The 27,536-nt window shown below is 40.6% G+C and overlaps 1 protein-coding gene across 3 annotated transcripts in view; it reads right to left on the bottom strand.

Annotated features, from left to right (window-relative positions):
- The window catches only part of slf2 (SMC5-SMC6 complex localization factor 2), an 87,776-nt gene that overhangs the window by 26,679 nt on the left and 33,561 nt on the right, over positions 1 to 27,536 (bottom strand). For all 3 annotated transcript variants that reach the window (XM_072238902.1, XM_072238901.1, XM_072238900.1), the window contains exons 4-11: positions 24,864 to 24,909; positions 16,112 to 17,031; positions 13,519 to 13,592; positions 10,535 to 10,669; positions 7,231 to 7,398; positions 5,272 to 5,374; positions 4,299 to 4,386; positions 95 to 236 (exon numbers count right to left, since the gene is read on the bottom strand). In XM_072238902.1, coding sequence (XP_072095003.1) covers positions 95 to 236; positions 4,299 to 4,386; positions 5,272 to 5,374; positions 7,231 to 7,398; positions 10,535 to 10,669; positions 13,519 to 13,592; positions 16,112 to 17,031; positions 24,864 to 24,909 — 1,676 coding nt within the window. The remainder of the gene's footprint in view (positions 1 to 94; positions 237 to 4,298; positions 4,387 to 5,271; positions 5,375 to 7,230; positions 7,399 to 10,534; positions 10,670 to 13,518; positions 13,593 to 16,111; positions 17,032 to 24,863; positions 24,910 to 27,536) is intronic.

Here is a 27,536-nt window from a genome sequence, read left to right on the forward strand (position 1 = left end):
AGTTTATTCTGAGACAAAATAGCTTTTAATAAGAGCTTTGACAACAATAATTTGCTTATTATACCCGTGAGTAAAATAATACATGTTAACTTACAATATGTCTGCTTCAGTGAAGTCTGGTTGAAGGTTTCTCAGGGGAAACAAAGTGTCAAACTCTGCCCCTAGATTGAGAAATACAGCCACTACATCCTTGAGACTTGGAGTCCAAATCTTGAACTCACTGGAGCCACCGTTAACTAGCCAGAAATTAGAAAAGTACAGTTAAAATTTATTTCTGCTTTGCCATTTTTGAGCCACAGAAATATAATCAGTAGATAGATTTTACTGAAACAATCATGGTTTGTGGTTTTTAATCATTCTGCATCAGTTTCGGCCACAGATCAAAACAACTATGAGAATAATCTTCAATCATTTTGCAAAATTGCTTCTAAAATAGACAGGAGAAGCTGATGGACTAGGACAGAGGTTTCAGGAGGAAGAGGAGGTTATTTCATGCTCAACTGACCCTTGATAACCTTAGCTGTGAACTGCAAAATGGATTAATTTTCGACCTCCTGGAGCATGACAGCCAATATGTGAAGTATAATTCATCATTATACCACATCATGTATTTCCTGAATGGAACTTCAATTCTCATACTGTCTGTTCTTAACTCTGCCATAAGAATGAACACAGTATTTCTGTTTCACCTTTTATGTTTTCAGCAGGCGTTCCCAACGTTTTTTATGCCATGGAGCCCTACCATTAATAGAGAAGTCTGTGGACCGCAGGTTGAGAAGCTCTGTTCCTCAGGGCGCATTTTACAGTTGCAATGACAACATTTGCGGTTACACACAAATGCAGTTCATCATAGAAACTTATAAACTCCCATTTAATATCTGCCTTCTCCGCTAGATGTATTACTCTACAGCCCTTCTCAGTGCAAGTTGCAGAAATCAGTAAGTTTGTGGAAACTATTGTCATTAATCGTTTAATTATTGTCACATGTACTGAGATGCAGTGAAAAGCCTTTTCAGACAGATCATTCCATATATCGAGCTGGTACAAAAGGGAAAATAACACTACAGAATACAGTGATACAGTTACGGAGAAAGTGCAGGTAGACAAATAAGGTGCCAGAACCATGCCGAGCTAGACTGAGAGATCCAGAATTCACACTTAAGGAGTTCTGTTCAATAGATTCATATTAGTGGGACAGAAGATCTCTTCAAAAATTTTAATGACTTATTTACCACATTTATTGACTGGCAAACTCTCTGTACTTATTTTCTGATTTACTATTGGTGAGAAATTTTCAATGTGATAGCCCAGCCACTTTAATGAAATTACTATTGCTACATGCAGATATTCTACAGCAGTAATGAAAGAGGAAGCCTAATCCACAGCTTTCATTGTGAGCAATCTCCTACAAGTCACTGTGACTGCTAAGTCCCAAAGAGCATGTATTTTCTTTTAGACCCACGGTGAAGTAAGTTCCATCTCTTGCAATCATCTGAAATACCAGAAAAGGTATGTCCTCAATGAACTCTCTTCACTACCATTATCACACTTTAGTTTTAAAGGGGACTAAAAGGGATTATCAATAAAAATACTGAAAGATGCTGAGGTTTGCATCATCAAGTTTGTCCATGACACGACTGTGGTGGGTCTCATCAGCAAGAGCAATGAGTCAGCATACACAGAGCAGGTGCAGCGGCTAACAGACTGGTGCAGAGCCAACAACCTGTCTCCGAATGTGAACAAAACAAAAGAGATGGTTGTTGACTTCAGGAGGGCACGGAGCGACCACTTTCCGCTGAATATTGACGGCTCCTCCGTAGAGATCGTTAAGAGCACCAAATTTCTTGGTGTTCACCTGGTGGAGAATCTCACCTGGTCCCTCAACACCAGCTCCATAGCAAAGAAAGCCCAGCAGCGTCTCTACTTTCTGCGAAGGCTGAGAAAAGTCCATCTCCTACCCCCCCATCCTCACCACATTCTACAGAGGTTGTATTGAGAGCATCCTGAGCAGCTGCATCACTGCCTGGTTCAGAAATTGCACCATCTCAGATCGCAAGACCCTGTGAGATCAGCTGAGAAGATCATCAGGGTCTCTCTTCCCGCCATTACAGACATTTACACCACACGCTGCATCCGCAAAGCAAACAGCATTATGAAAGACCCCACGCACCCCTCACACAAACTCTTCTTCCTCCTGCCATCTGGCAAAAGGCACCAAAGCATTTCAGCTCTCATGACCAGACTATGTAACAGTTTCTTCCCCCAAGCCATCAGACTCCTCAATACCCAGAGACTGGACTGACACAACCTACTGCCCTCTACTGTGCCTATTGTCTTATTATTTATTGTAATGCCTGCACTGTTTTGTGCACTTTATGCAGTCCTGGGTAGGTCTGTAGTCTAGTGTAGTTTTTGTGTTGTTTCATGTAGCACCATGGTCCTGAAAGATGTCGTCTCGTTCTTACTGTGTACTGTACCAGCAGTTATGGTCAAAATGACAATAAAAAGTAACTTGATTTGACTTGACTGTTTTACAAGGTTTTACATTCATCAAACCACAGTTAAGAGAATTGTGTGCATTTTTTGGTCCCCTTATCTAAGATAAAGAACGTGCTGGCATTGGAGATAATCCAGAGGAGGTTCAGAAGGATGATGCTGGGAACACAAGGATTGACATTTGAGGAACATTTGGATGGCTCTGGGCCTGTACTGTACTCACTGGTGTTTAGAAGAATGAAGGAGGATCCCATTGAAACCTATCAAATATTGGAAGGTCTGAATAGAGTGGATGTGAAGAGAATGTTTCCTATAATTGGGGAACTTAGGACCAAAGGGCATAACCCTCAGAATAAAAGGATATCCCTTTAGAACTGAGATGAGTAGGCATCTCTTTAGCCACAGGACAGCGAACCTGTGGAATCGATTGCCACAGATGGCTATGGAAGCAAAATTATTGGGCATATTTAAAATGGAAGTTGATAGGTTGATTAGTCAGAGCGTCAAAGGATATGAGGAGAAGGCAGGAGAATGGGGTTGAGAGGGATAATAAATCAGCCATGATGGATGGCAGAGTGCATTGGACCGGCCATATAGCCCAATTCTGTTCCTATGTCATATGGCCAGATATTCATATTTCAATTGAACTTCCCTGAGAAACAAACACCAACTGTGGTGGGCAATGGCACACTTTTCCTGCGAAGCTCGGCGAGTGGAAATTGCAGCTTTCCTTTCTGCCATGAGCCACCTATTTGTTTACTCCCCTACTGTCAGAGAAGCTTACTATCACCAATTAAACAAATACAAAGCCCCCGGTATTTGGTTTAACTACTTTATTACACGATCACAGCCAGCCAACTATGACTTTGCTAAAGTGAGCACATGCATGGTCTTTTATACCTTAAAATACACACAGTTCAGCAGTTTTCTCAGGTCAAGAGTTCCTGCGTAAAACTTATCGATAGGCATGAGAGGCATTGATCGTGTGGATAGTCAGAGGCTTTTTCCCAGGGCTGAAATGGTTGCCAAAAGAGGACACAGGTTTAAGGTGCTGGGGAGTAGGTACAGAGGAGATGTCAGGGGTAAGTTTATTTTAATCAAGAGAGTGGTGAGTGCGTGGAATGAGCTGCCGGCAATGGTGGTGGAGGCTGATACGATAGGGTTTTTTTAAAGACAATTTTGGATAGGTACATGGAGCTTAGTAAAATAGAGGGCTATAGGTAAGTCTAGTAATTTCTAAGGTAGGGACATGTTCGGCACAGCTTTGTGGGCCAAAGGTCCTGTAATGTGCTGTAGGTTTTCTATGTTTCTATGAAAAGGTTCCGGATGCTTCCATACCTTACACAAAATTAGACACGGGGTCCCCACATACACAATAAATTCTCTATTATTTAGAAGAAACCAAGCCATTAGTCCTGTAGCCTTGAAGGCCAAAGGGTCCACCCCATTAATTATAAGAAACCAGCTGTTAATCACGTAGACTTGAAGGCCAATGGTTTCTGCCCATTGATTATAGCCATGTAGCTTTGGAGGCTAATGGTTTCTCCTTACACATAACATCCATGTATATCCAGTTCTTCGTCACCAACAGGACTTATTACATCTTTGCGTTACCAGTTCTTCATTTCTAACAGGATTTATTGCTAATTCGTACAAGGAGACAGACCCCATCTGCTTCTTACCCTGCTATTCTCATGATTTTGTTAACCCTTAATTCTCAGGCTTAATTTTCTTCCATACCCACAGACAATAAACAAGAACGCCAACTTATAAGAGTTTTCAGTCAGTAATTGTGCACTAACCTAGTCTATTGGCAGCATTAGTCCAGATGTCCCAAAGTGATTTGAAAATATGCAGTGAAACAATGTAATCAGAATGAATGCTCATCATCTGCAAGGCAAAATAGAAACATTTATGAAAAAAATATACAGAGCGCCAAGTTTCGCATAACTCCTGGTAATTTACATATACAGCATAACGAGCCCTCACTGCCAAATTATGCCCATGTGACCTACTACTAACACGTTTTTGGAATTTGATACCTTCATGTATCATTTTCATTTTGTTTGAAGACCTTTGTTAAAAATTCAAGTACCCAAAGAGGTTGAAATATCAACTTAAAATGTAGCACACTAACCCAGATGGGGTTTCAAAATGCAGAATGTGACAAAAATTAATATCCAGTCACAGAAACAGATGCAAAAATAGGGCACCAACTTGTGCATCAAATTGACCAAATTCCCACTGTCCCAGAATGCTGACACAAGAGGACATACAGAGCAGTACAGCACGATACAGGTCCTTTGGCTCACGACCTTTGAACCTACTCCAAGATCAACCTACAATTAAACCACAATTTTAAACCACAACAAAGACCATCATTTTTGCTGTCCATCTTCCACGCTCATACACCACCAAAATGAAACTTTAGTTGTGATATGTATAATGATCTATTTAATGTAATGTATATATCAAATACTTGAAAGAAATGAAATGCTAGTCTAACAATACTTAAGTAGTTTCATACAGTTACCGCCTGACTACACAACAGCTGATGCCAGTGAATCACAACTTACTACAAGATGGAAGTTTGCAATTTTCCTACCCAGCAAAGAAGCATTTCAAAAACAAAAAAGAACAGAAATGAAAACTGTACACATTTGTATGCCAGCACCCGGAAAGAACAATGTCAATAACCCATGGTCACCCCATTAGTCAATTTTGACTAATGCTAATATCAGTCTCAATTCTACATAAAAATAAAGTGTTCTATACCTTAAATAAGAACTTGTAAACTGGCTCTGGACATGGTGATGCATAATAGGTTTGGCTTGCAATCCCATTAGTGAATAAAAATATCTGCTGACTTGTTCCAGAACTGAAAGGCAAAAACACAGCCACATTAGATAACACTGCACCAGCTTGTAGCATCAGAATCACAATCAGAATCAGGTTTAATATCACTGGTACATGCCATGAAATTTGTTGTTGTGCTGCAGCAGTACACTGCAATACATAATAAAAACAGTAAATATATATTTTTAAAATGTAAATTAAATAAATATTGCAAAAAGAATAAATAGTAGTCAGGTAGTGTTCATGGGCTCCATGTCCATTCAGAGGGGAAGAAGCTATTACTGAACCATTGCCTTCAGACCCCTGTACCTCCTCTCTAATGGCAGTAATGAGAAGAGGGCACTTCTGGATGATGGGGGTCCTTAATGATAGACGCAGACATTCAGGCATTGCTCCTTGAAGGTATCCTGGATGTTGGGGAGGTTAGGGACCATGACGAAGCTGACTGAGTTCACAACTTTCTGCAACTTATTTTGATCCTGTGTAGTGGCTTCCCCTCCACCCCCCAACCGCAAACAGTGATGCAGCCAGTTAGAAAGCTCTCCACGGTATATCTCTCAAAATCTGCGAGAGTCTTTGGTGACATACCAAATCTCCTCAAACTCCTAATGAAATATAGCTGCTGTCGTGCCTTCTTTGTAACTGCATCGATTTGCTGGGCCTTGGAAGGATCTTCAGAAATGTTGATACCCAGGAACTTGAAATTTCTCTTAACTTTCTACTACTGATCCCTTGATGAGGACTGGTGTGTGTGCGCGCCCTTGTCTAACCCTTTCTGAAGTCCACAATCAATCCTTTGGTTTTACTGACATTGAATGCAAGGGTGTTGCCGCAAGACTACTCAACCAATTGATCTATCTCACTCCTGTGTGCCTTCCTGTCACTGTCAGAAGTTCTGCTGATAGCTGTATTGCCAGCAAATTTATAGATGACATTCGAGCTGTGCACACAATCATGGGTGCAGAGAGAGTAGAGCAGTGGCTAAGCACGCACCCCTGAGGTGCACCAGTGCTGATCATCTGCGAGGGGGAGATGTTGTTTCTGATCCACACAGACTGTGGTCTTTCGATTAGGAAGTAGAGGATCCAGTTGCAGAGGGAGGTATCGGGGAGCAGGTTTTGGAGATTTTTGATCAGAATTGTAGGAATGATTGTGTTAAATTCTGAGCTGTAGTCAATGAACAGCAGCCTGACGTAAGTGTTAGTATTGTCCAGGTGTTCCACAGGGGCAGGAGGAGTCAATGAGGTCGTATCAGCCATAAATCTATTGTGGCGACAGGCAAACTGCAGTGGGTCCAGGTCCTTGCTTAGGTTGAAGTTAATTCTAGCCATAACCAATCTCTCAAAGTTTGAAGTTAATAACTCATCAGGGGTGATTGATAAGTTCGTGGCCTAAGGTAGAAGGAGATGAGTTATTAACTTCGAACTTTCTGCACAACCACTCAAAGAGTTGACCTGCATGTGCATGTAACGTGAGCTATATAACTCATCTCCTTCTACCTTGACTCCTTCCACCTTAGGCCATGAACTTATCAATCACCCCTCGTATTATCTAAGTGACTTTGACCGTTGAATCCCAGATGGAGTGGTTTTAGTTTCTCAAAAACTGTCGATTTCCATGCATAGCAGACTCCAGAGAGAATAGTTTAAAAAAAAAAGTGGCAGCTTTGTGAGCAAAGATGCCTTGTCAATGAGAAAGGTCAACGGAGAACTGGTTCAAGCAGACAGGAAGATGTCAGTTACTTAAATAACATTCATTCATGTACAGGCACATACTTTGAAGTGTCAATCCATTTCCAAGGCAGTACTCATTAGACATTCACTAAAAGGAAGATGTTTGGCTCAATTGTTGAGAAAATGTACTATACTGCTTCCTTACCTAATGAGAGTTTTCTCCACTAGGTTTTGAGGTGTTAGTTCACTCTGAGTCAATTTGAGATTGAGCTGGTTAAAATGTTTTCCAGCCTCCAATACATTGAAAATCTTTTCTCCAGGATGCAAGTCCGGTATTCCATCAGATTTTACAGAGAATTTGCATAAGAACTCCCTGCACACAAAGTGAAGGAAGATAATTGATTAGCACACACAATTTTATGAACACTTCTGAAGAAAAAACTTTTAAAAACATTAACTTTAATCTTGAATCATTGCTGAAGTGCACATGATTTTTATAAATGACTTGGATAAGGAAGTGGAGGGATGGGTTAGTAAGTTTGCTGATGACACAAAGGTTGGGGGTGTTGTGGATAGTGTGGAGGGCTGTCAGAGGTTACAGCGGGACATTGATAGGATGCAAAACTGGGCTGAGAAAATGCAGATGGAGTTCAACCCAGATAAGTGTGAAGTGGTTCATTTTGGTAGGTCAAATAAGATGGCAAAATATAGTATTAATGGTAAAACTCTCGGCAATGTGGAGGATCAGAGGGATCTTGGGGTCAGAGTCCATAGGACACGCAAAGCAGCTGCACAGGTTGACTCTGTGGTTAAGGCCGCATACGGTGTACTGGCCTTCATCAATCGTGGAATTGAATTTAGGAGCCGAGAGCTAATGTTGCAGCTATATAGGACACTGGTCAGACACCACTTGGAGTACTGTGCTCAGTTCTGGTTGCCTCACTACAGGAAGGATGTGGAAGCCATAGAAAGGGTGCAGAGGAGCTTTACAAGAATGTTGCCTGGACTGGGGAGCATGCCTTATGAAAACAGGTTGGGTGAACTCAGCCTTTTCTCCTTGGAGCGATGGAGGATGAGAGGTGACCTGATAGAGGTGTATAAGATGATGAGAGGCATTGATCATATGGATAGTCAGAGGTTTTTCCCAGGGCAGAAATGGCTGCCAAAAGAGGACACAGGTTTAAGGTGCTGGGGAGTAGGTACAGAGGAATTGTCAGGGTAAGTTTTTTTTTACTCAGAGTGGTGAGTGCATGGAATGGGCTGCCGGCAATAGTGGTGGAGGCGGATACAATAGGATCTTTTAAGAGACTTTAGGATAGGTACATGGAGCTTAGAAAAATAGAGGGCTATGGGTAAGTCTAGTAATTTCTAAGGTAGGAACACGTTCAGCACAACTTTGTGGGCTGAAGGGCCTGTATTGTGCTGTAGGTTTTCTATGTTCTATGTTCTCTCCTCTGGTTTGGAGGGAGGAGTGTGGCTTCAGCTTACAGACCAGGAGATCAAAGATTATGTGCATTAACCAACGTGTTGATTCTGCCCTTTCCTTTGTAAGCTTTCATTTTACAGACTTCCCCTTCATACATTCACTTATTTTCTGAAATATAACAGTTCTTTTATATTATGAATTACAAAACGAATTCACGGAGATGAGCAAAATGTGAACTGTACGAATGGCAGATACAACAAAATGCAGTTTATTCAGCAGGTTCAGGACTTTGTTGACAACTGATTTTCTAAACTACTAAATTTTATTCTATTTAATATTCCAACACACTTTTAATTCACTTCTAACTGTCACGCAGCGGGATAACAAGTTCTGCAGCAAACACGGAGAGTTTAAACCAAGTGTGGGCATCACGGCCCCAATGAGCCAGATCTCAAACAATCAGGATTTTCAAACAATCTGATAGTGGGTTATCACAGTTAAACAAGGCTCAAACAATTGGAAAGGTAACCAATAATGAACATAAAATAAAGCTTTTTAGATGAATATGGACATCAGGTTCACCCAAAAAGCAAGTATTAAATAGGGGGAGAAACCAATTTTACACACAAGAAATATATTTTCACAAATTTAATATATTACTCTCCATGTAACTTCTTTGAAATAGCCATTATTTAGATCATGCCTCAAGCTGCTGGTTAATGTTTTACTAAGAAAAAGACAATCCTGTCGTCAACAGCCATTTTAAACTGTTTGCACAACATAAAATGAAGTAACATCAACTGATAACAATGGGGTCAGAGATCCACATTCTAACTGCTGAGCAAATCCAGAGCTTTGGTTACTAAGCTTTGTTGTGGAAGAATGTCGGATGGTAACATTCTCAATACTTCTCAATAACACTTGCAAGTGCAAACTCCGGTTGTTCTGTGTTCAGTGACTTCATTGAACATGCAAATCTCAAGCAACGATACAAAACAAAGCAGCATCTACATTTGAAATCCCATTAAAACACTAATGATTGGTGGGAATTCATTGAAGATACAGAAAAACAATCCTTATGTGAAGAACTCAAAAACTAGGATATCCTGGCAGCCACCAATTTCAATTCCACTTCCCATTCCCACACCAACATATGTCCACAGCCTCTTCTACTGCCACACAGGGTAAGAAGAACACCACCTCATATTCCGTCTTGTTAGCTTGCAGCATAAACATTAATTTCTCTAACTTCCAGTAACTAGTCCCCTGTTCTCTACCCCCCCCAACAAAAATTGTTCTTTTCTCATTCTGATGGCCTTCCCACCAGTTCTCTTCCCCTCCGCTGTCCTCATGACCTGCCCATCACTTCCCTCTGGTTCTCTGATCCTTTGCCCTTTATTTCATGGTCTAATGTCCTCTCCTATCAGATTTCTCCTTCTTCAGGCCTTTTTTACCTATCACCTCCTAGCTTCTCATATCAATCGCTTTCATTCCCCCTCCCAGATCTACCTACCACCTCCCTCAGCTGGGCTCACCCACCACTTCTTAGCTTGTATTCTATCCTCTTACCCCACTTTTTTTTAATATTCTGGCTTCTATCCCTTGCTTTCAGTCCTGATGAAGAGTCTCAGCCTGAAACATTGACTGTTCATTTCCTTCCATAGATGCTGCCTGACCTGCTGAGTTCCTCCAGCATTGTGTGCACGTTGCTCAACCCTTTAATGAATTGAAGTGACAATACTGACTACAGTTCGGATTGCCACATCAGTGGAGATTTAATCTATATAAAATTGACTTAAATTTATTGGTTAAGGGTTAGGAAAGGACCCAAGAACAATTTTTCCTCACTGGGAGGAGTCTAATTCACTTCCTGAAAGAAAAATGGAAGGAAAAGCATATAAAGAGCCAGAACCTTACAAGAGCTAGAAAATGGGATTAACCAAAGTACGAATCTTTTGTCCAGCCCAGCCTGAACATGGGCAACATTGTCACTTCTTGTGATAAAGCTTAAATGATTCCACAAATTCTGAAATATCATCTATAGTACTTATCACCGGTGCTTCAAATGTTAGGTGTCACTAACCTGTGTTCCACAGTAATTTGATCCATGCCTTCATCCATGCTGTGTTCATCATCTTCCTCAGTTAGACAACCAATGTCATGTGCTTCACTGAGTTGATCCTGCATATTTTTAAGGTCCTTTAGTGTTTCGCCCAGTCTAAAGATGGTACAAAGTGGTCAGCATTCTATTGAAAGGCGGCTTTTCCCCATGTGGTGCTTGTGATGCAACTTTAAACTGTGCATCAGCAAAATTAACTAAATCCAGGGGAACAATGCAAGAGCATAAGCAAGACACAATGTGACATGGTAGCATAGTGGTTAGGGCAACACTTTACAGAGCCAGCAATCAGGGTTCAACTCCCATCACTGTCTCCCCATCATCGTGTGGGTTTCCTCTGGGTGCTCCAGTTTTCTCTCATATTCCAAAGACCGGCAGGTAAGAATTAGCAAGTTGTGGGCAGGATATGTTGACGCCAGAAGCATGGCAATATGTGCAGGCTGCCCCCTCCCCCCCCAGCACATAGTCAGACTGTGTAGGCATTGATACTAAACATCACATTTTTCTGTACTTTTCAATGTACATGTGACAAAGTTTAAGATTGTTGGCATGTTAGTAATATAACACTGGACAACAAAGATTTTGCTTCCTGAATACCTTTGGGTGTATCTTATGATTTTGGGCTACTGATCATGAAAATCACCATGAAATTTCCCTAACACGCACCATTTTTTAATAAACTTATGTTTATTATTTCAATTCATAATTCAAGTCAATTAAAATGTTGCCTACAATGTAAGCTGGGAAGTTTCCTATCTTGTCCAGGTATGCTTGGGCATGCTTAGGCGGCGTGGCTGCTGCATGGCAGGACGGGTTTTAGTAATAATTATTGGGTTCAGGACTGTAAGGATGGAATTTGCTATCACCAGGCACAAAAATTTCGATGAAGGATTTTGATATTTGAGACAGATGCTTCCCAGAATAACAATGCCAAGGTTAAGGAAAGCATTTTGGTTGGTCCACAAATCAAACAGGTCATCAATGTCGGGCAATTTGAAGAATTTCTAGTGGGACCGGAGAAAATCACATAGAAGGCGTTCAAGGAAGTTGTTGAAATTTTTCTCGGCATCTACAGAGTACCAAACTACATGCAGCTGGTTGAAAGCATGCTTCAAGCATATAAAACCATGAAATGCAACATTTCACTAAAAACAAACACGAGGAATTCTGCAGATGCTGGAAATTCAAGCAACACACATCAAAGTTGCTGGTGAACGCAGCAGGCCAGGCAGCATCTCTAGGAAGAGGTACAGTCGACGTTTCGGGCCAAGACGTCGGCTGTACCTCTTCCTAGAGATGCTGCCTGGCCTGCTGCGTTCAACAGCAACTTTGATGTAGGTCACTAAAGATTCATTTTCTGCATTCCCATTTAGACTTCTTCCCTGCAAATCTTGGTGATGTTAGTGATGTGCATGGTGAAAGGTTTCACCAGGACATTGCAGTCATGGAGAAAAGATACCAGGGCAACTGGAATCCATCAATGCTGGCGACTTATTGTTGGACACTTAAGCGAGAAGCCTCAGACACTGAGTACAAATGAAAATCATTCACAAAATATTTTTAACTTAGTTGAACTATTGTAAAGCATCAGCACCATTATGCAATTAAACACATTATATTCAATAAAAGTCAATTTGTTGTTTCTCCAAATTCCTACATGATACAAGTAGTCTGAAATTATATTTGTGTTCATCTTCAAGCAGTCTATCATAAACAAAAAAAATTCTGAGGAAGCAGCACTTTTGAAAAAATTTGTTGTCCAGTGTAATTTGTACAAAAGGCAATCATTAGCTAGCCTGATCAGTTTTCCTTTGTTAGTACCAGTGTTAGAGAGATTCACAAGGTACTTGCCTGTGCTCCTTCCAACTTTAAAACATAGATATCTACCCCTATACTTTTGATGCCACTGGGCCCTAATTGCTGTGGAGCTTCTACCTCTCTATTTATCAACTGAACAGGACATTCTACAGCACAATTCACTTCAGTGATATTACTGATACACAGGCTGTATTTATATTAGGATAAAATCTTTAAAATATTAAATACAAATTTCACAGAATGACTGAGTTATAGAGGTAAGATCAAAATAATGTTTATGAAAAGGCTTTTAACTTTATCCCCAAAAAGCCACTGAAATAGCTCCAAGAGTACAACTGTAAGACCACAGACATACGAGCAGAATTATGCCATTCAGCCCATCAAGTCTGCTGCACCATTCAACCATGGCTGATTTATTTTCCCTCTCAACCCCATTCTCCTACCTTCACCACTGATACCCTTACTATTCAAGAATATATCAACCTCCTCTTTAAAATATACCCAATGACGTGGCCTCCAAAGCTGTCTGTGGAGATGAATCCCATAGATTCTCCACCATCTGGCTAAAGAAATTCCTCATCAACTTTGTTCTAAAGGGATGTCCTTTAATTGTGCACCCTGTACTAGACTATCCCACTAATAAAAACGTCCTTTCCACATCCACTCCATCTAAGCCTTTCAATATTCTGAAGGTTTCAATGAGATCCCCCCTCTCATTCTACTAAACGCTAGCAAGTACAGGGCCAGAACCAAACATTCCTCATTCATTAACCCTTTCATTGCCAGAATCATTCTCGTGAACCTTGTGTAGGGACATGTTCGGCACAGCTTTGTGGGCCAAAGGGCCTGTATTGTGCTGTATGTTTTCTATGTTTCTAACCTCCTCTAGACCTTCAAGTCAGCACATCCATTCTTAGATATGGAGACCAAAACTGCTAACAATACTGCAAATGTGGTCTGACCAATGCCTTATGAAGACTCAGCATTACAGCTTTGCTTTTATATTCTAGTCCCTTGAAATGAATGCTAACATGCATTTGAGTTCCTCGCTATGGACTCAATCTGCAAGTTAGCTCCCAAGTCCTCTGATTTCTGAACTTGCTTCCCATAGAAGGACAAAAAGAACTCACCTCTCTGACTGCTGCTTTTCTTTAAGGAGACGATCAAAACCATTTGAATAATTTGTCTGTCTGCTATTTTTTAACTGGAATTCAAAAGGCACAGTTGTAAAGGACTTTTGGAGAAAAACAGATTAATTTAAAGTTTATTTACACACTGGTAAAATAGACTAAGCCACAAGTCTAGTAGCAGAGAACATCTCACTGGCTTGTGAATTAACCTTACATTCTCCTTACAGTGCTATTGCAGTCACTGAGTATGGAGACTCAGAATAATGGCACAGCACTGAAATTACTTGTTATAAAATTCAATATTCAATCATTAATTTTCCATTTCCTCGAATCAGTAATTATTTGTTCCCCACATCTCCCTTCACTGGTTAGATTAGGCTGTGCCATGGCTTACTACCATCCAGCACCTAATTCAAATAATCATTGATCATATTAAAACTGCAAAGAGTGGGCTTCTGCCCATCACGAGGAATCACCACTGCCCCCTTCCATCATCAGATCAAATGATCAACTGAACTAACTTGAAGCCCTGAGGTACAGGGAAAGGTGTTATTCCTGACGCGTAGGGGAACAAGGGAAGATACAAATTACGAGGGGTATGGATAGTGTAAATGCAAGTAGGCTTGTCCACCAAGGTTGGGTGGGACTAAAACTAGAGGTCATGGGTTAAGAGCGGAAGGTGAAATATTTAAGGGAAACCTGAAGGGGAATCTTCTTCACTCAGGTAGTGGTGGGAATGCGCAACGAGCTACCAGCAGAATTGGTGGCTGTGGGTTTGATTGTTTGGATAAGTACATGGTTAAGAAAGGCATTGTGGGTCTTGACAGAAATGTTGCATACGGGACTAGGCAGAATAGCAGCTTGGCATATACTAGATGGGCCAAAGGGCCTATTTTTGTGCTGTAATGCTCTATGAACCATCACACTAGCTCACCTACAGTATCTGAATCCACAGATTCATGCACCATGCTTCTCCTTTCTCTTTTAAAGAAGTAAGCCAATTCCCATCCCTCAGTTTGTGCCTACGAATCAAGCAGTTCTTCTATCTGGTGACCATTTTACTGAACCCACTTCCAACATCCTTTTCAACAGTTTATTCCAGATCATCTGACCCCAGCATTGGCCACTACAGGTCTTCAAATCAGTTCTGTAATTAATCAGTGCAATGGTAGCGTGGCCATCATTGAATAAATAGAATATATTTTAGTCAGATCCTGCAGTTTAGCTGAATGGCTTTATCTGCTGTTCATGTTCAAATCTGTGCTTCAACCTTTCGGTTCTTGCTAACCAGTTCCTTTGACTTAAGATGCATCACAACAGGAAGGAAGGAGGAAATTAAATTCTATCCTTGTGTACTTCTTGGTTGATTGGTCTTCAAATGTATAAATTGGCTTCCGAGACATCTCCCAAATTCCATGCTCAAGTTGCCTAAACAAGCTGAGCAGTTGTAGCCCCAAGTGCGTAACCATATCAGAATATATGATTGGGTTTCTCAACTGGCTGTCTATTGATATATGTAGCAACTTCTTCAATATTGTGTCAGAGGTAAAATATGGGTATGTGCATTTTACTCCAAACCGAATCGAAGCTCAATTTTTCACTGATCTATAAAGTTACAGACAGAAGTCAGGTTCTCTTCCTGTCAGGAGAGCTGCACACATTAGATTTTCATAAAGTGGAAAAATAATAAATTATTAAACTGATATTTCAGGGCCCAATAGATCCTCGACTACACTTCTACCCCTTAGAGTCACACTTCATGGAAACAGATTCTGCACCCCAGTTCATCCATGTGCCCGACTGAGCAAGTCCCATGGGCTCACTTTTGGTTCATAACCATCTAAACTTCTCCTACCTATGTAGTTATCAATATGGCTTTTAAGCGCTGCTAATGACCCCATTTCAACCATCATTTCTGGCAGCTCATTCTAAACATGCACCCCTATTTGCATGAAGCCGTCTTCTCGGATCTCCCTTTTAAATTGCTTGCCTCTAATCTTAGCCCAGTAAACCCTCCCAGTGAAAAATTCTATGTACTTCCATCCTGTCCACGGCCCTCATGTATACCTGTGGCAGGTCACCCCTTGATGTCTTAACTTCCAGGGAATAAATTCCTACTCTATACAAATTCTCCTTACAACTCAGACCAACACACCCTCTCCTTGCGGTTCAGTTCTCATCCAACTAGCAAATGCAGCATTTATATGATTGATAATTCTTTCCTTTATCAGTATCAGCATAAATTATTACAAACAAGGCTAATTTAAGAAATGTGCACAATTATAATGTTTAAAAGATATGTGGATAAGTACATGGATAAGAAATATTTAGAAGGATAGGAGCCAAATGCAGGAAAAATGGGACTAACTCAGGAAGGGACTTTGATGGCATAGACATTTTGGACAGAAGGGCCTATTTCTGTGCTGTATCTTCTACAACTCTATGACCATATACTGTGTGAATGCCTATACATTTTTTTTAAGTCACACTGAACATAGTTGGTATAAAGTTTTTAAAAGCTTAATGTTTTTTTTTAAAAAAAAAGAAAACTGGAGTATACAAATCTAAAGCCATTAAATATTTGCAAACTTACTGTTGTCAAAGCTACTGGTGTGGTTGGGGCCAATGACTTAAAGGAAATGTCGGATTTTTCCGGTGTGGCAGATATTGGTTTGTTCTGTAAACTCAGGAGATCATCCAAAGCCAATAAGGTATCATCTTCATCACTATCTAAACTTAAGCTGATTTCATCGTCACTGTCCATACCACTGTAACTGTTTTGCTGTTTCTTCTCAGAGGCTTTAGTACTGTCTGACAATGGGAGAGAACTGTATGGTTCCAACTGTCTCTTCTCTTGAGAACGTAATGAAGACCTAGAGTCCTCATCCAAAGGCAAAACAGCTAAAGAACTAGATTCAAGTCTTTGCGTCCTTTTGCTATCCAATGGAACCAAAGGGTGTCTACCCAAGAATCCAGATCTATTTTCTTTAGAAGAAATTGCACTGTCTAGGTCTGTCTTGACTTTATCCTCTGCAGGCAGCCTTGTGTATGAATTTGGAGAGAGATGACTGGATAGTTTCTCATCCAGCAATGAATCTAAAGGCAAACAGTCAGTTTCTGGAAATTCATCAGCCTCTAGGACTGTATTCTCATTTTCCAACACACCATTATTGTGATCTTTCAATACTCCATTGCAAATATTTTCAGTCACACCGGTGATCCTGCTTTCACAGATTTTCTTAGGGAAAGGAGCATCCAGTTGCTGTGACTTCTTTCTCTGAATGCCCTCATCTATTGAATTATGCTTTCCTTTCTCCTTTGAGCACGAGATGGGCAGGCTGGTTGGAAATCTGGCTTTCAAGGCATTCATCGAGCTTTTCTTATCTGTACAAGCAGGGAAGGAATGGTGTCGCTGCACTGCCTCTTTACTACAAATTTTCAGAGAGCCTGAAGGCAGGGACTTTGTTACGAGTTTTAAAACTGCATCATTCTGTGTGGAAATGCTGCTACTCCCTAGAAGAAAGAAAGGGAGATTAATAAATGTGCTTGAACAGACAAAAAAAAATGCTGGAAACGGAGTTAACAGTACACCCGAAATAGAAATGTTGGGATACTATTTGCAGTAAGTTGAAGTCTATGGTTTATAAACATCTCAATATAATTGCACTGTCAGGTGTCTGCAAATTTTACCTCCATTAGCTAAGATGTAGAAATATCCAAAGCAAAAGAAAAAGAACAGGATTTTCCTCCCTTCCCCCCCCCACCCCAAGTTGAGTAAAAGGAAATTTTTTTAAAACAAAAACATTTTAAATAGACCAGGATGAAAATATAATGAGTCAAACACTGCTCAGTAGAATTCACAAAAATTTAACTCAAGCCACACAGATATTGGACAGGCAGGTTTTAAAGAATATCTTAAAGATAGAATGACCGAAAGGGAAAAAAAAAGATTAGAAACTAGAGGGGAAAAAAAAGGGGGGGCGGGCGGTCCAAGGCATAAAAAAAGGGTTGGGAACCCCTGTTCCAGAGGTTACTAGGAGCACCACATGGGCCAGAAAATCCATCACACATCAATGCTGGAAACAGAGCTAACAGTAGACCTGAAAAACACATTGAACGCCTTACAAAAAATACAAGAATGACACTTTGAGTATTTAGAAGTCCATCAAAACTATTTCCCCAAGATTCAAATTCATCAACTTAGGACAACAATGAAAGCAGACACTAAGTACACTCATTTTATTCTAACTTTTCTATAAAGTATTATATTTAGAACAGGTCCATCGCAGGTATCTCCCTACCCCTACACACATCCCTTGGACCATCTGGATAACAAAGACACTCATTTAAGTCTAGTTATTGACTATAGGTCTGTGTTCAATACTACCATTCCAAACAAACTCACCTCCACACTACTAGACTTGAACTTGGCACCTCCCTCTGTAACCAGATACTTGACTTCCTGACCAATGGAATACAATCAGTAAAGATATAACACCTCCACTACAACCATCCTCAGCACTAGTTCTCCACAAGGCTGTGTCCTCAGCCCCTAGCTTTACTCACAACTGTGTCGCCAAATTCTGCTCCAAGTCCATTTACAAATTTGCAGGTATCACCACCATAATGGGTCTGATCTTAAAAACAAGACAGAGTACAGGAAGGAGCTAGCACCTTCTGGTCTGGGTCCAGTCATGTCTACACTATGGCCTAGAAAGCACACTGCCCAGTCAATCACAAAGAAAAAGAATCACTTCAATGGTTCTTGTTGACATTTCCCAGTACCTCAGGAACGCAGCCAAATAATCAATGATCCCTCCCACCCCAGTCATTCTCTCTGCTACCCCTCCTGTTGGGCAGAAGAAACAAAAGCTTGAAAGCATGTACCACAGACTCAAGTTCAGTTCTATCCCGTCTTACAAGTTCAAGTTCATTGCCATTCAACTGTAAACAAGTACAGTACCGAGGCAAACTCTTACGCACATGTAAAAAGATTCTGTAAAACAAAGATGCTTTCAAAATTAATCAAGTGAAATGTTTCTGGATGTCGAAATAATTACTATAAAGGAACAGTACACAGTAAAAAAAAATTAGTATTTACATCAATTCCCTTAAGCACAATGTCATGCAGTCTTATAAGAAAATCGGCTGGTAGGCTGTTCCAAGCATCTTGGAAAACTTGCCATGGTTCTTCGGCAAACTTTGGCTGTCTCGCTTGCTTCTGTCTCTCCAGGTAATCCCAGACAGCCACAATGTTCTTGAGATTAGGGCTCTGAAGAAGTCATACTATCTGAAACCATATAAAAATTCTAGGGTGCCCAAGACTTTTGCACAGTATTCTGTACTGCCAAGATACACAACACAGACACAAACGCTTAACACAAAGTAACATCACCACAAATAAACAAATAATAAGGTGCATGTAAGACACAAGTTTAATAAAGTAAACAGTATAACACTACTGGGAATTGAAATGTGATGAGACCTGCTTGGTGGCAGGGAGTTCAGTAGTCTTAAGGCCTGGAGGAAGAAGCTATTTCCCATCCTATCAGTTCTTGTCCTAATGCTATGGTAACCCTTGCTTGATGGTAGAGAGTCAAAGAGATTGTTGGATGAATGGGAGCGATCATTGACAATGCCAAGAGCCCTGCTTTGATGGGTGGAAGAGACCCCCCAGTGATTCTCTCAACAGTCCTCACAATCCTTTGTAGGGATGTGCAGTCCGATGTTTTGCACTTCCCCTACTAGACGGTGATGCAGCTGATCAGGACCCTCTGGATGGTGCTCCTGTAAAAACTGGTTAAAACTGGGGGGAGGGAGTCGATAAAAGCCGCACTCACCTCAATCTACTCAGGAAGTGGAGACGCAGCAGTGTTTCTTTTTACCAAAGAGGTGATGCTGTTGAAGGATACGGTGAAAGAGGTGATGCCATTGAAGGATACGGTGACATTATGTTCATTATGTGCACTTGCTGTTCCTAGCTCTCTCCACAGAGCAGCCACACATGTGCAGTGAAGAATCATCAGTCTGCACCTTCCTAAAGTCCACAATCATCTCTTTGGTCGGTATCCATGTTGTGCTTGCTCCATTCTACCAACCACTCTACCTCCCCTCCGGATGCCATTTTGTCGTCATTGTCGAGGAGACCAACCATTGTTGTGTCATCAGCGAACTCGATGATACAGTTCGAACTGGACCAAGCAGTGCAGACATGCGTCAGCAGGGAGCTAAGCATGCAGCCCTGGGAAGTGCTGGTGCTCAGCGTGGTGGAGCTAGAGATGCTTCTGCTAACAGACTGTGGCCTTTCTGTCAAGGAGTCCAGGACCCAGTTAGAGGGAGAGTCATTGACAGTTTACCAACCAGCTTCTGACGAATTATCAAATTAAATGCTGAGCTGAAGTCAATAAACAGCATCCTGGTACATGACACACTTGTTTCCAAGTGAGACAGAAGAGACTGTGGCATCGTCAATGGACTGCTTTGAGCAAAAAGCAAACTGCAAAGGGTCCGATGAATCAAGAAGATGGGATTTAATACGACTCCCAAACTAACACCATGCATGATAAAGATCTTGATCTCCCAAACTATTTCATCATGGTCTGTATCGTTTATTTGGTAACCTGCACTAATTGATATGGCAGATTGTTGAGCCATATACCATACACACATTTCTGTTTGCCCTTCTTCAGATTACAAAGGAAAGAAAAGTTTCCAAATTCAATCTTTACTTCTTAAATTCCTCTAAACACCAAATCCTGAAAAAAAAATGGAAATAGAGAACTACTCCTGCAGTAGTACATAAATATTTCCACCTACCTTGGAACGCTCAGTCGATTTTCAAGTTTTACGCTGGTCAGTTGTAAATCAAGTCCTAGATGTTACTGAATAGGCAAATGCTTTGTACTGAAGGTTACTATATCTACTCGCTTTATAATTAATGCTCATCTTCCTTTTACTCAAATATTAGGTGTTTTAGTTTCACTTTCATCTTCTCCTTTCAATTCTGTAGATACACTGCTTTCATATTTCAACATTTGTAGTTTAAAACCAAAATCATTTTGTAACTTGTAATGTATGGTGACCAAACTCAAGTCAAAACTCTCTTCTGGATATAGTGCTTTATACCTTTTGTGCAATTATAATCACACACACATCATAAATGATTAAAATCATTCACAACCCTGCTCAGATATATTGCAGCCTATTGTCAAGCATCCTAAAGCTGGAAAGGAACATTAGCTGATCCAAACAAAATCTTAAAACTGGAGGGCCTCAATAATCCTTGTACACCAAGATGGCGTCATATACAGCGGACATGTTGCAAGCTCCGTACCAACTTTAGAGTGTACTGCTAATTTCTGCAATTTCCTTCGCATTTCTTGTTCAAGAAGCTGATAGTCACATCAGGTATGATTGACTGACTGTTCTGAACATCAGGAACTCGGCATTTACCCACAATGTGCCGCCTTTTCTACATTGGGAACCCCTGCTTACACGATCCATGGGAGGCTCATTTATTACACCTCAGAAACAGCGCCAGAGGCAAAGGAAAAGGGCTGGTGTCCTGGTGAAGCTGTGACTCTTCCTCTCTCCTCCTTCTGTGCCTGTTTTTGTCACTCTGGACACATGCAGCCCTTTCATCCCCCGTCTCTTCAGCTCTTCTGCTGTTTGTTGTTTGTCTCTGATCCTGGAGACGTGCATGCCTCTCCTCCTCTGTCTCTTCTTCTCTCATCTTTTTTTTGCCCTGACTCTTTGATCATGGAGTCGTGCGGTCCTGGCCTCATCCGATTCTTGTTCTCTCCCTCTCCTTGCCGCTTCCCGACGTTTGGCGTTATCTCTTGACCATAATGTCCCCCTTCCCTTTCCACGCGGCATAATTAGGCTGACCACTTGTTTTTTTTACCCCAATGCTGGATAGAAGATACGAAGCACTAACACCAAAGGATGCTGATTATTCTTGATGATGTGGCTGGCGCTCTCCTAAATGGATGTGATAGAGTCACCGCTTCCTTTGACTGCAGCAAAGGGTTTTATGGGTGTCTCGAAGTACGTAATTACAGCAAGATTTAATTATCTCTTATTGATGGGTGGCAGTTAGATCTGTCCCAATCCTGCCCATGCTGATGATGATTAGCAGAATGTGACCCCTCAAAATAGAGCTGCCCTGCCCTTCTGCTCCGGTAGGTGTTGCTGCTGAGACTGGCTGTACGCATGCGTCGGGCTGTCGCGTCCCGATTTCCATGATGGCCGACCGGGTCTTGGGTGAAAGCCAGCCTGTTGATTTCTGGTGAATGAGCAATTTTATATGAATATCTAACCCTGAACTTTGCTTTCATTCTGTAAGTTAGCGCATTTTAATTTGACTTAGCCAAAAAAAGTACCGCTGTAATGCACCGTTTGCGCTAATTGGAGGTCACAAACAAACAGACAGAGCATGAGAGTTTTAGTAGTAGTTGACTTGGAAATATACTGTCACTCCTTCATAACTGGGTCTAAACCTTGGGAACCACTATCAACAGTTATGTATCTTCACCAGGCCTGCAGAAGTTTGAGATGGTGACTCACCTTCTCACTACAAATAGAAATGGATAACAAATACAAGCCTTGTCAGTAATGTCCACATCCATGAAAAATAAAAAAACAAAAGGGACCCAACAACAAATTTACCAAACAGCATTTACAAAGCATAATGTAAGGTTATTCCTTGGAATACACAAATGGGGAGATGCTCGCTTCACATGTCCCTCTCCAACAGGCAACATATAGTTTAGCAAGACAAAGCAAGAACAAAACACTTTTACTCTCAACGGAATGAGGACGGAAGTCAGCCAAGTCAACCATGCAGTCAAAAATCATATACAGCAAACAGAGGCTCTTTGGTCCAGCAAGGCTACGTTGACTATGAAGTTACACAAATGCTACGGTAATACCATTGTCTCCACAATCCCATAAACTTCACTCATCTGCAAACATACAATTAACCTACCAACCTATATACCTTTGGGACATTGAAGGAAACTGGAACATCACAACGAAGCACATGCACCACGAGGTGAATTGTAATTAAAATCAGTTTATTACTGTCCCACATGCCGAGGTACTGTGTAAAGCGTGTCTTGCATACCGTTCATACAGAACAGATGACAGCGCACTGAGGTAAAATATGCAACTCCTCACAAGAATCATTAGTGGCATCAATGTGCTGCACAATCCTTTTGGGAAAAGTGTTCCCACCAGTGAATTTTGACCCTGCTTTGAAAGAGTAAATAACTTCCACGTGGAGGAGTTCTTATGTACCTATTGCCATTGACCTTCCTAGCGTTATAAAGACTAAAGCACATTGGAAAGTTGCTGCACTGTAGTCTCCTGTGGTTCAGGTTACACCAGTGATGGAAAAGTGAATATTTAGAGTGGATAAGGTACAAACAAGCAAGCTAATTTCTCCAACAGGAATATGGACAACCTTCTCCAGTTCAAGACAATTAGGGAGTGTATACACTGGCCACAGACTCCCTGATGTTTACTCCGCTATGAACTGAGCTGAGCCTGAGAGCCTGCTCCATGTCTCAGGACTCACTTTCATTCTAAATGTTATTTGTTTAGCTTTATTGTTTGCATGATTTATTTTTTTCCCCTCTCTGCATATTGGGTATTTGTCAGTCTTTTTTGTAATGGATTCTTTTGGGTTTCTTGCTTTGTGGCTGACTGTAAGGAGATGAATCTTAAGGCTGTATAACATATATGTACTTTGCTAGCAATGTATTCAGTCCCACAAGATGAACACAGAAAATTAAATAAATTTATATATTCTATCTGTAATGGTGGAAATTGAACTCAAACTTCTGATCATAACTTTTGAGAATACTACCCACAAAACTACCATATACTAAGTTGGTAGCATTCTTCTAAGTGATCTGAGCAAAGCTCACCTGTGATCTTGCATACAGACATTATCAAACAGCAGAACTATCTTCTGAAGCTAAGTGCCAAGAATGAGCATAACCACCTGCATCTCCAAGACCTGTGAGTTATGGATCTTTATGATTAACAGATAAACTAATGCACCATACTCCAGAATCAGATTTATCATTGACACATGAAATTTGTTGTTTTGTGGCAGCAGTACAGTGCAAAAAAAAATCATAAATTACAATAATGTGGATTCCAGTTAATTGGGACACATTGGGACCAGTGTATCTTGACCAAAATTAAGTGGCTGCCTTAATTAGCGAAGTTTCATGGAAAAAGTTACAAAAGGTACACAAAAAAAAACTATTTAACTGAGTAACAAATTACGTATTTAAATGAAATACAGAACAAATAAGAACACTACCAATACTATTACCATATTGTAAACTGTGTATCACTTCCTAATAGTTACTGACAGCAGAATTCATCCAGTGTACACTGCTGTGTTCTTTTGATTCACTGTAAATGAACAAAATCAATGCAGACACCTAGTGCAGATATTGGGCTGCCTTCATACAATGCTTTCAACAAATGTACCTTCCAAGTCATCAGTTTTTATGAGAACATTCAAGATTATTGTTGATACCTTCAAATTCTTCATAGTTGCCAACTTGTAGTTAAATCATTCCATTTTTACTCCCAGCCTCACATCTGAGCCTGAATGCTTGAAACCACAGTAAACAAAACAGTTCTGAATTGTCTTACTGCTAATTTCACGCCAACTATCAGTGACAAAAATCTTTTTTTAACACGAACACATGTAACTATTTAAAAATAATTCGTTCCAAGTACAATGTAATGTCTAATGGCCACACAAGTGTGTGTGACTGATGCTACTTAAAAACTGTTTAGCAATAGTTGTAAATCCATAACCTCATCAAGTCTTTTTGTTAAACATTTCACGAATCTAAGTTGGGAAATATTTAACTTAAGACAGAAAACAACTTTGTTCCGCTAAGCTCTGCAGATTCTTTTGTGACAGTGACATTGAGCTTCCTCCCTTTCACAGACTTTAATAGTCCACCACATGAAATGCTCTCCCCACTATATATACCAGTGACCCAGGTTCAATACCTGCCACCACCTGTAAGGAATTTATACGTTCTCACCATGACTATGTGGACTTCCTCCCACAGTTCAAATTTGCACCAGCTAGTAGGTTATTTGGCCATTGTAAATTGTCCCATGATTAGGCTAGGGTTAAACCTAGACATTGCTGGGTGGCGTGGCTCAAAGGGTCAGAAGGGCCTATTTCATTAGGTGGATGGATAAATATAGACAGATATAGATAGATAAATTAATAGTTTATTAGGATGACCAGACACACACACTAAATTAACGAATGCTACTTTAGGCTATTTATGCTACAAAAATACCTGTTAATGATGTTGAAGGCAAAGAATACGATCGCTTCAAGGTACTCTGCAAGAAACCAAAACTGACAGTCAGTAACACATCATATATAAAATACAACCATGAACGCCATCAGAATCACCATTAAAACATTTGTTCCTACAATGTTACAAAGCCTGCTTTGCTCTTCAACCTTCCAAAGGAGATAAAATGGTGGCATCTACATTAAAATCTACACACTCAGTGGCCACTTCATCAAGTACAGGAGTGGAACCTGGTGGTCTTCCATTGCTGTAGCCCAGGGGTCTCCAACCTTTTTTGCACCGCAGACCAGTTTAATATGGACAATATTGTTGCAGACCAGCTGAACCGGGGGGGGGGGGGGGGGGGGTAGGGTTGCCAACTTTCTCACTCCCAAATAAGGGACAAAAGTAGCAGTCAAATATGGGACACTTGTGTTTACCCCGAGAAAGACTACCATGACCATGAAGCCTTGCACGGACACCTGTGTACGCATGCGTGTACGTGCTGATTTTTTTCTACAAATCGGTTTTGGCTTAATCTTCCCGATTCTGTTAAGTGAAACTACACTGTACATACATTATTTCTACTTTATATAGGCTGTGTATTTATCATATCATTCCTGCTTTTACTATATGTTAGTGTTATTTTAGGTTTTATGTGTTACTGTATTTGGTATGATTTGGTAGGTTATTTCAAGTTCAACAGCGCGTGACAGGGAACGAGGAAAGGTGCAGCTGACTCGTATCGTTTCATATCAACAAATCATATTGTTTCCTCGCAGCCCGGTAGCACATGCTTTGCGGCCCGGTGGTTAGGAACCACTGTTGTAGCCCATCCACTTCAAGGCATGACATGCTGTGCATTCAAGAGATGCTCTGCTCCATACCAGTGTCGTAACACGTGGTTACTTAAGTTACTGTTCCCTTCCTGTCAGCTCGAGGCAGTCTGGCCATTCTCCGCTGACCTTCCATTAACAAGCCATTTTCAACCACAGAACTACTACTCACTGGATTTTTTTGTTGTTGCTTTTTTTGCCCTATTGTCTATAAACTCTAGAGACGGTTGTGTCTGAAAATCCCAGATCATCACCAGTATCTGAGATACTCAAACCATCCTGACTGACATCTATAATTTTTCCATAGTAATTTAAATTATATTTCTTCCCCATTCTGACATTTGATCTAAACAACTGAACTTCTTGACCATATTTGCATGCTTTTTTCACATTCAGCTGCTGCCATATTAGATATGATTAGATATTTGCTTTAACAAAGTATACCTAATAAAGTGGCCACTGAGTGCATATATGTATATGCGTGCAAATGAACTTGTAATACAATGATTAAACTAATCAAACAATTGTATACCAACTTAAATATGCAGGATTATTCAGCAATTAACTGAAGGACTGATATCAACACAAACACTGATAAAATTTTGCAGAAAATGAGAAATAGCTCGTGAAACAGATTGCTTCTATCTCATTAGAGAAGAGCTACAGTGGCATGCAAAAGTTTGGGCACCCCTAGTCAAAACTTCTGTTACTGTGAATAGTTAAGTGAGTAGAAGATGAACTGATCTCCAAAAGTCATAAAGTTAAAGACAAAACATTCTTTTCAACATTTTAAGCAAGATTAGTGTATTATTTTTGTTTTGTACAATTTTAAGAGTGGAAAAAAAGGAAAGGAGCAACATGCAAAAGTTTAGGCACCCCAAGAAACTTGAGCTCTCAGATAACTTTTACCAAGGTCTCAGACCTTAATTAGCTTATTAGGGCTATGGCTTGTTCACAGTCATCGTTAGGAAAGGCCAGGTGATACAAATTGCAAAGTTTTATAAATACCCTGACTTCTCAAACCTTGTTCCAACAAACAGCAGCCATGGGCTCCTCTAAGCAGCTGCCTAGCACTCTGAAAATTAAAATAAATGATGCCCACAAAGCAGAAGGCTATAAGAAGATAGCAAAGCATTTTCAGGTAGCTGTTTCCTCAGTTTGTAATGTAATTAAGAAATGGCAGTTAACAGGAATGGTGGAGGTCGAGTTGAGGTCTGGAAGACCAAGAAAACTTTCCAAGAGAACTGCTCATAGGATTGCTAGAAAGGCAAATCAAAACCCCCGTTTGACTGCAGAAGACCTTCAGGAAGACTTAGCAGACTCTGGAGTGGTGGTGCACTGTTCTACTGTGCAGTGAAACCTGCACAAATATGACCTTCACGGAAGAGTCATCAGAAGAAAAACTTTCCTGCGTCCACAACACAAAATTCAGCATCAGAAGTTTGCAAAGGAACATCTAAGCAAGCCTGATGCATTTTGGAAACAAGACCTGTGGACTGATGAAGTTAAAATAGAACTTTTTGGCTGCAATGAGCAAAGGTATGTTTGGAGAAAAAAGGGTGCAGAATTTCATGAAAAGAGCACCTCTCCAACTGTTAAGCACAGGGGTGGATCGATCATGATTTGGACTTGTGTTGCAGCCAGTGGCACGGGGAACATTTCACTGGTAGAGGGAAGAATGAATTCAATTAAATACCAGCAAATTCTGGAAGCAAACATCACACCGTCTGTAAAAAAGCTGAAGTTGAAAAGAGGATGGCTTCTGCAACAGGATAATGATCCTAAACACACTTCAAAATCCGCAATGGACTACCTCAAGAGGCGCAAGCTGAAGGTT

The sequence above is a fragment of the Mobula birostris genome, chromosome 21 (assembly GCF_030028105.1).
Source record: "Mobula birostris isolate sMobBir1 chromosome 21, sMobBir1.hap1, whole genome shotgun sequence".
In the NCBI taxonomy this organism is placed as follows: Eukaryota; Metazoa; Chordata; class Chondrichthyes; order Myliobatiformes; family Myliobatidae; genus Mobula; species Mobula birostris.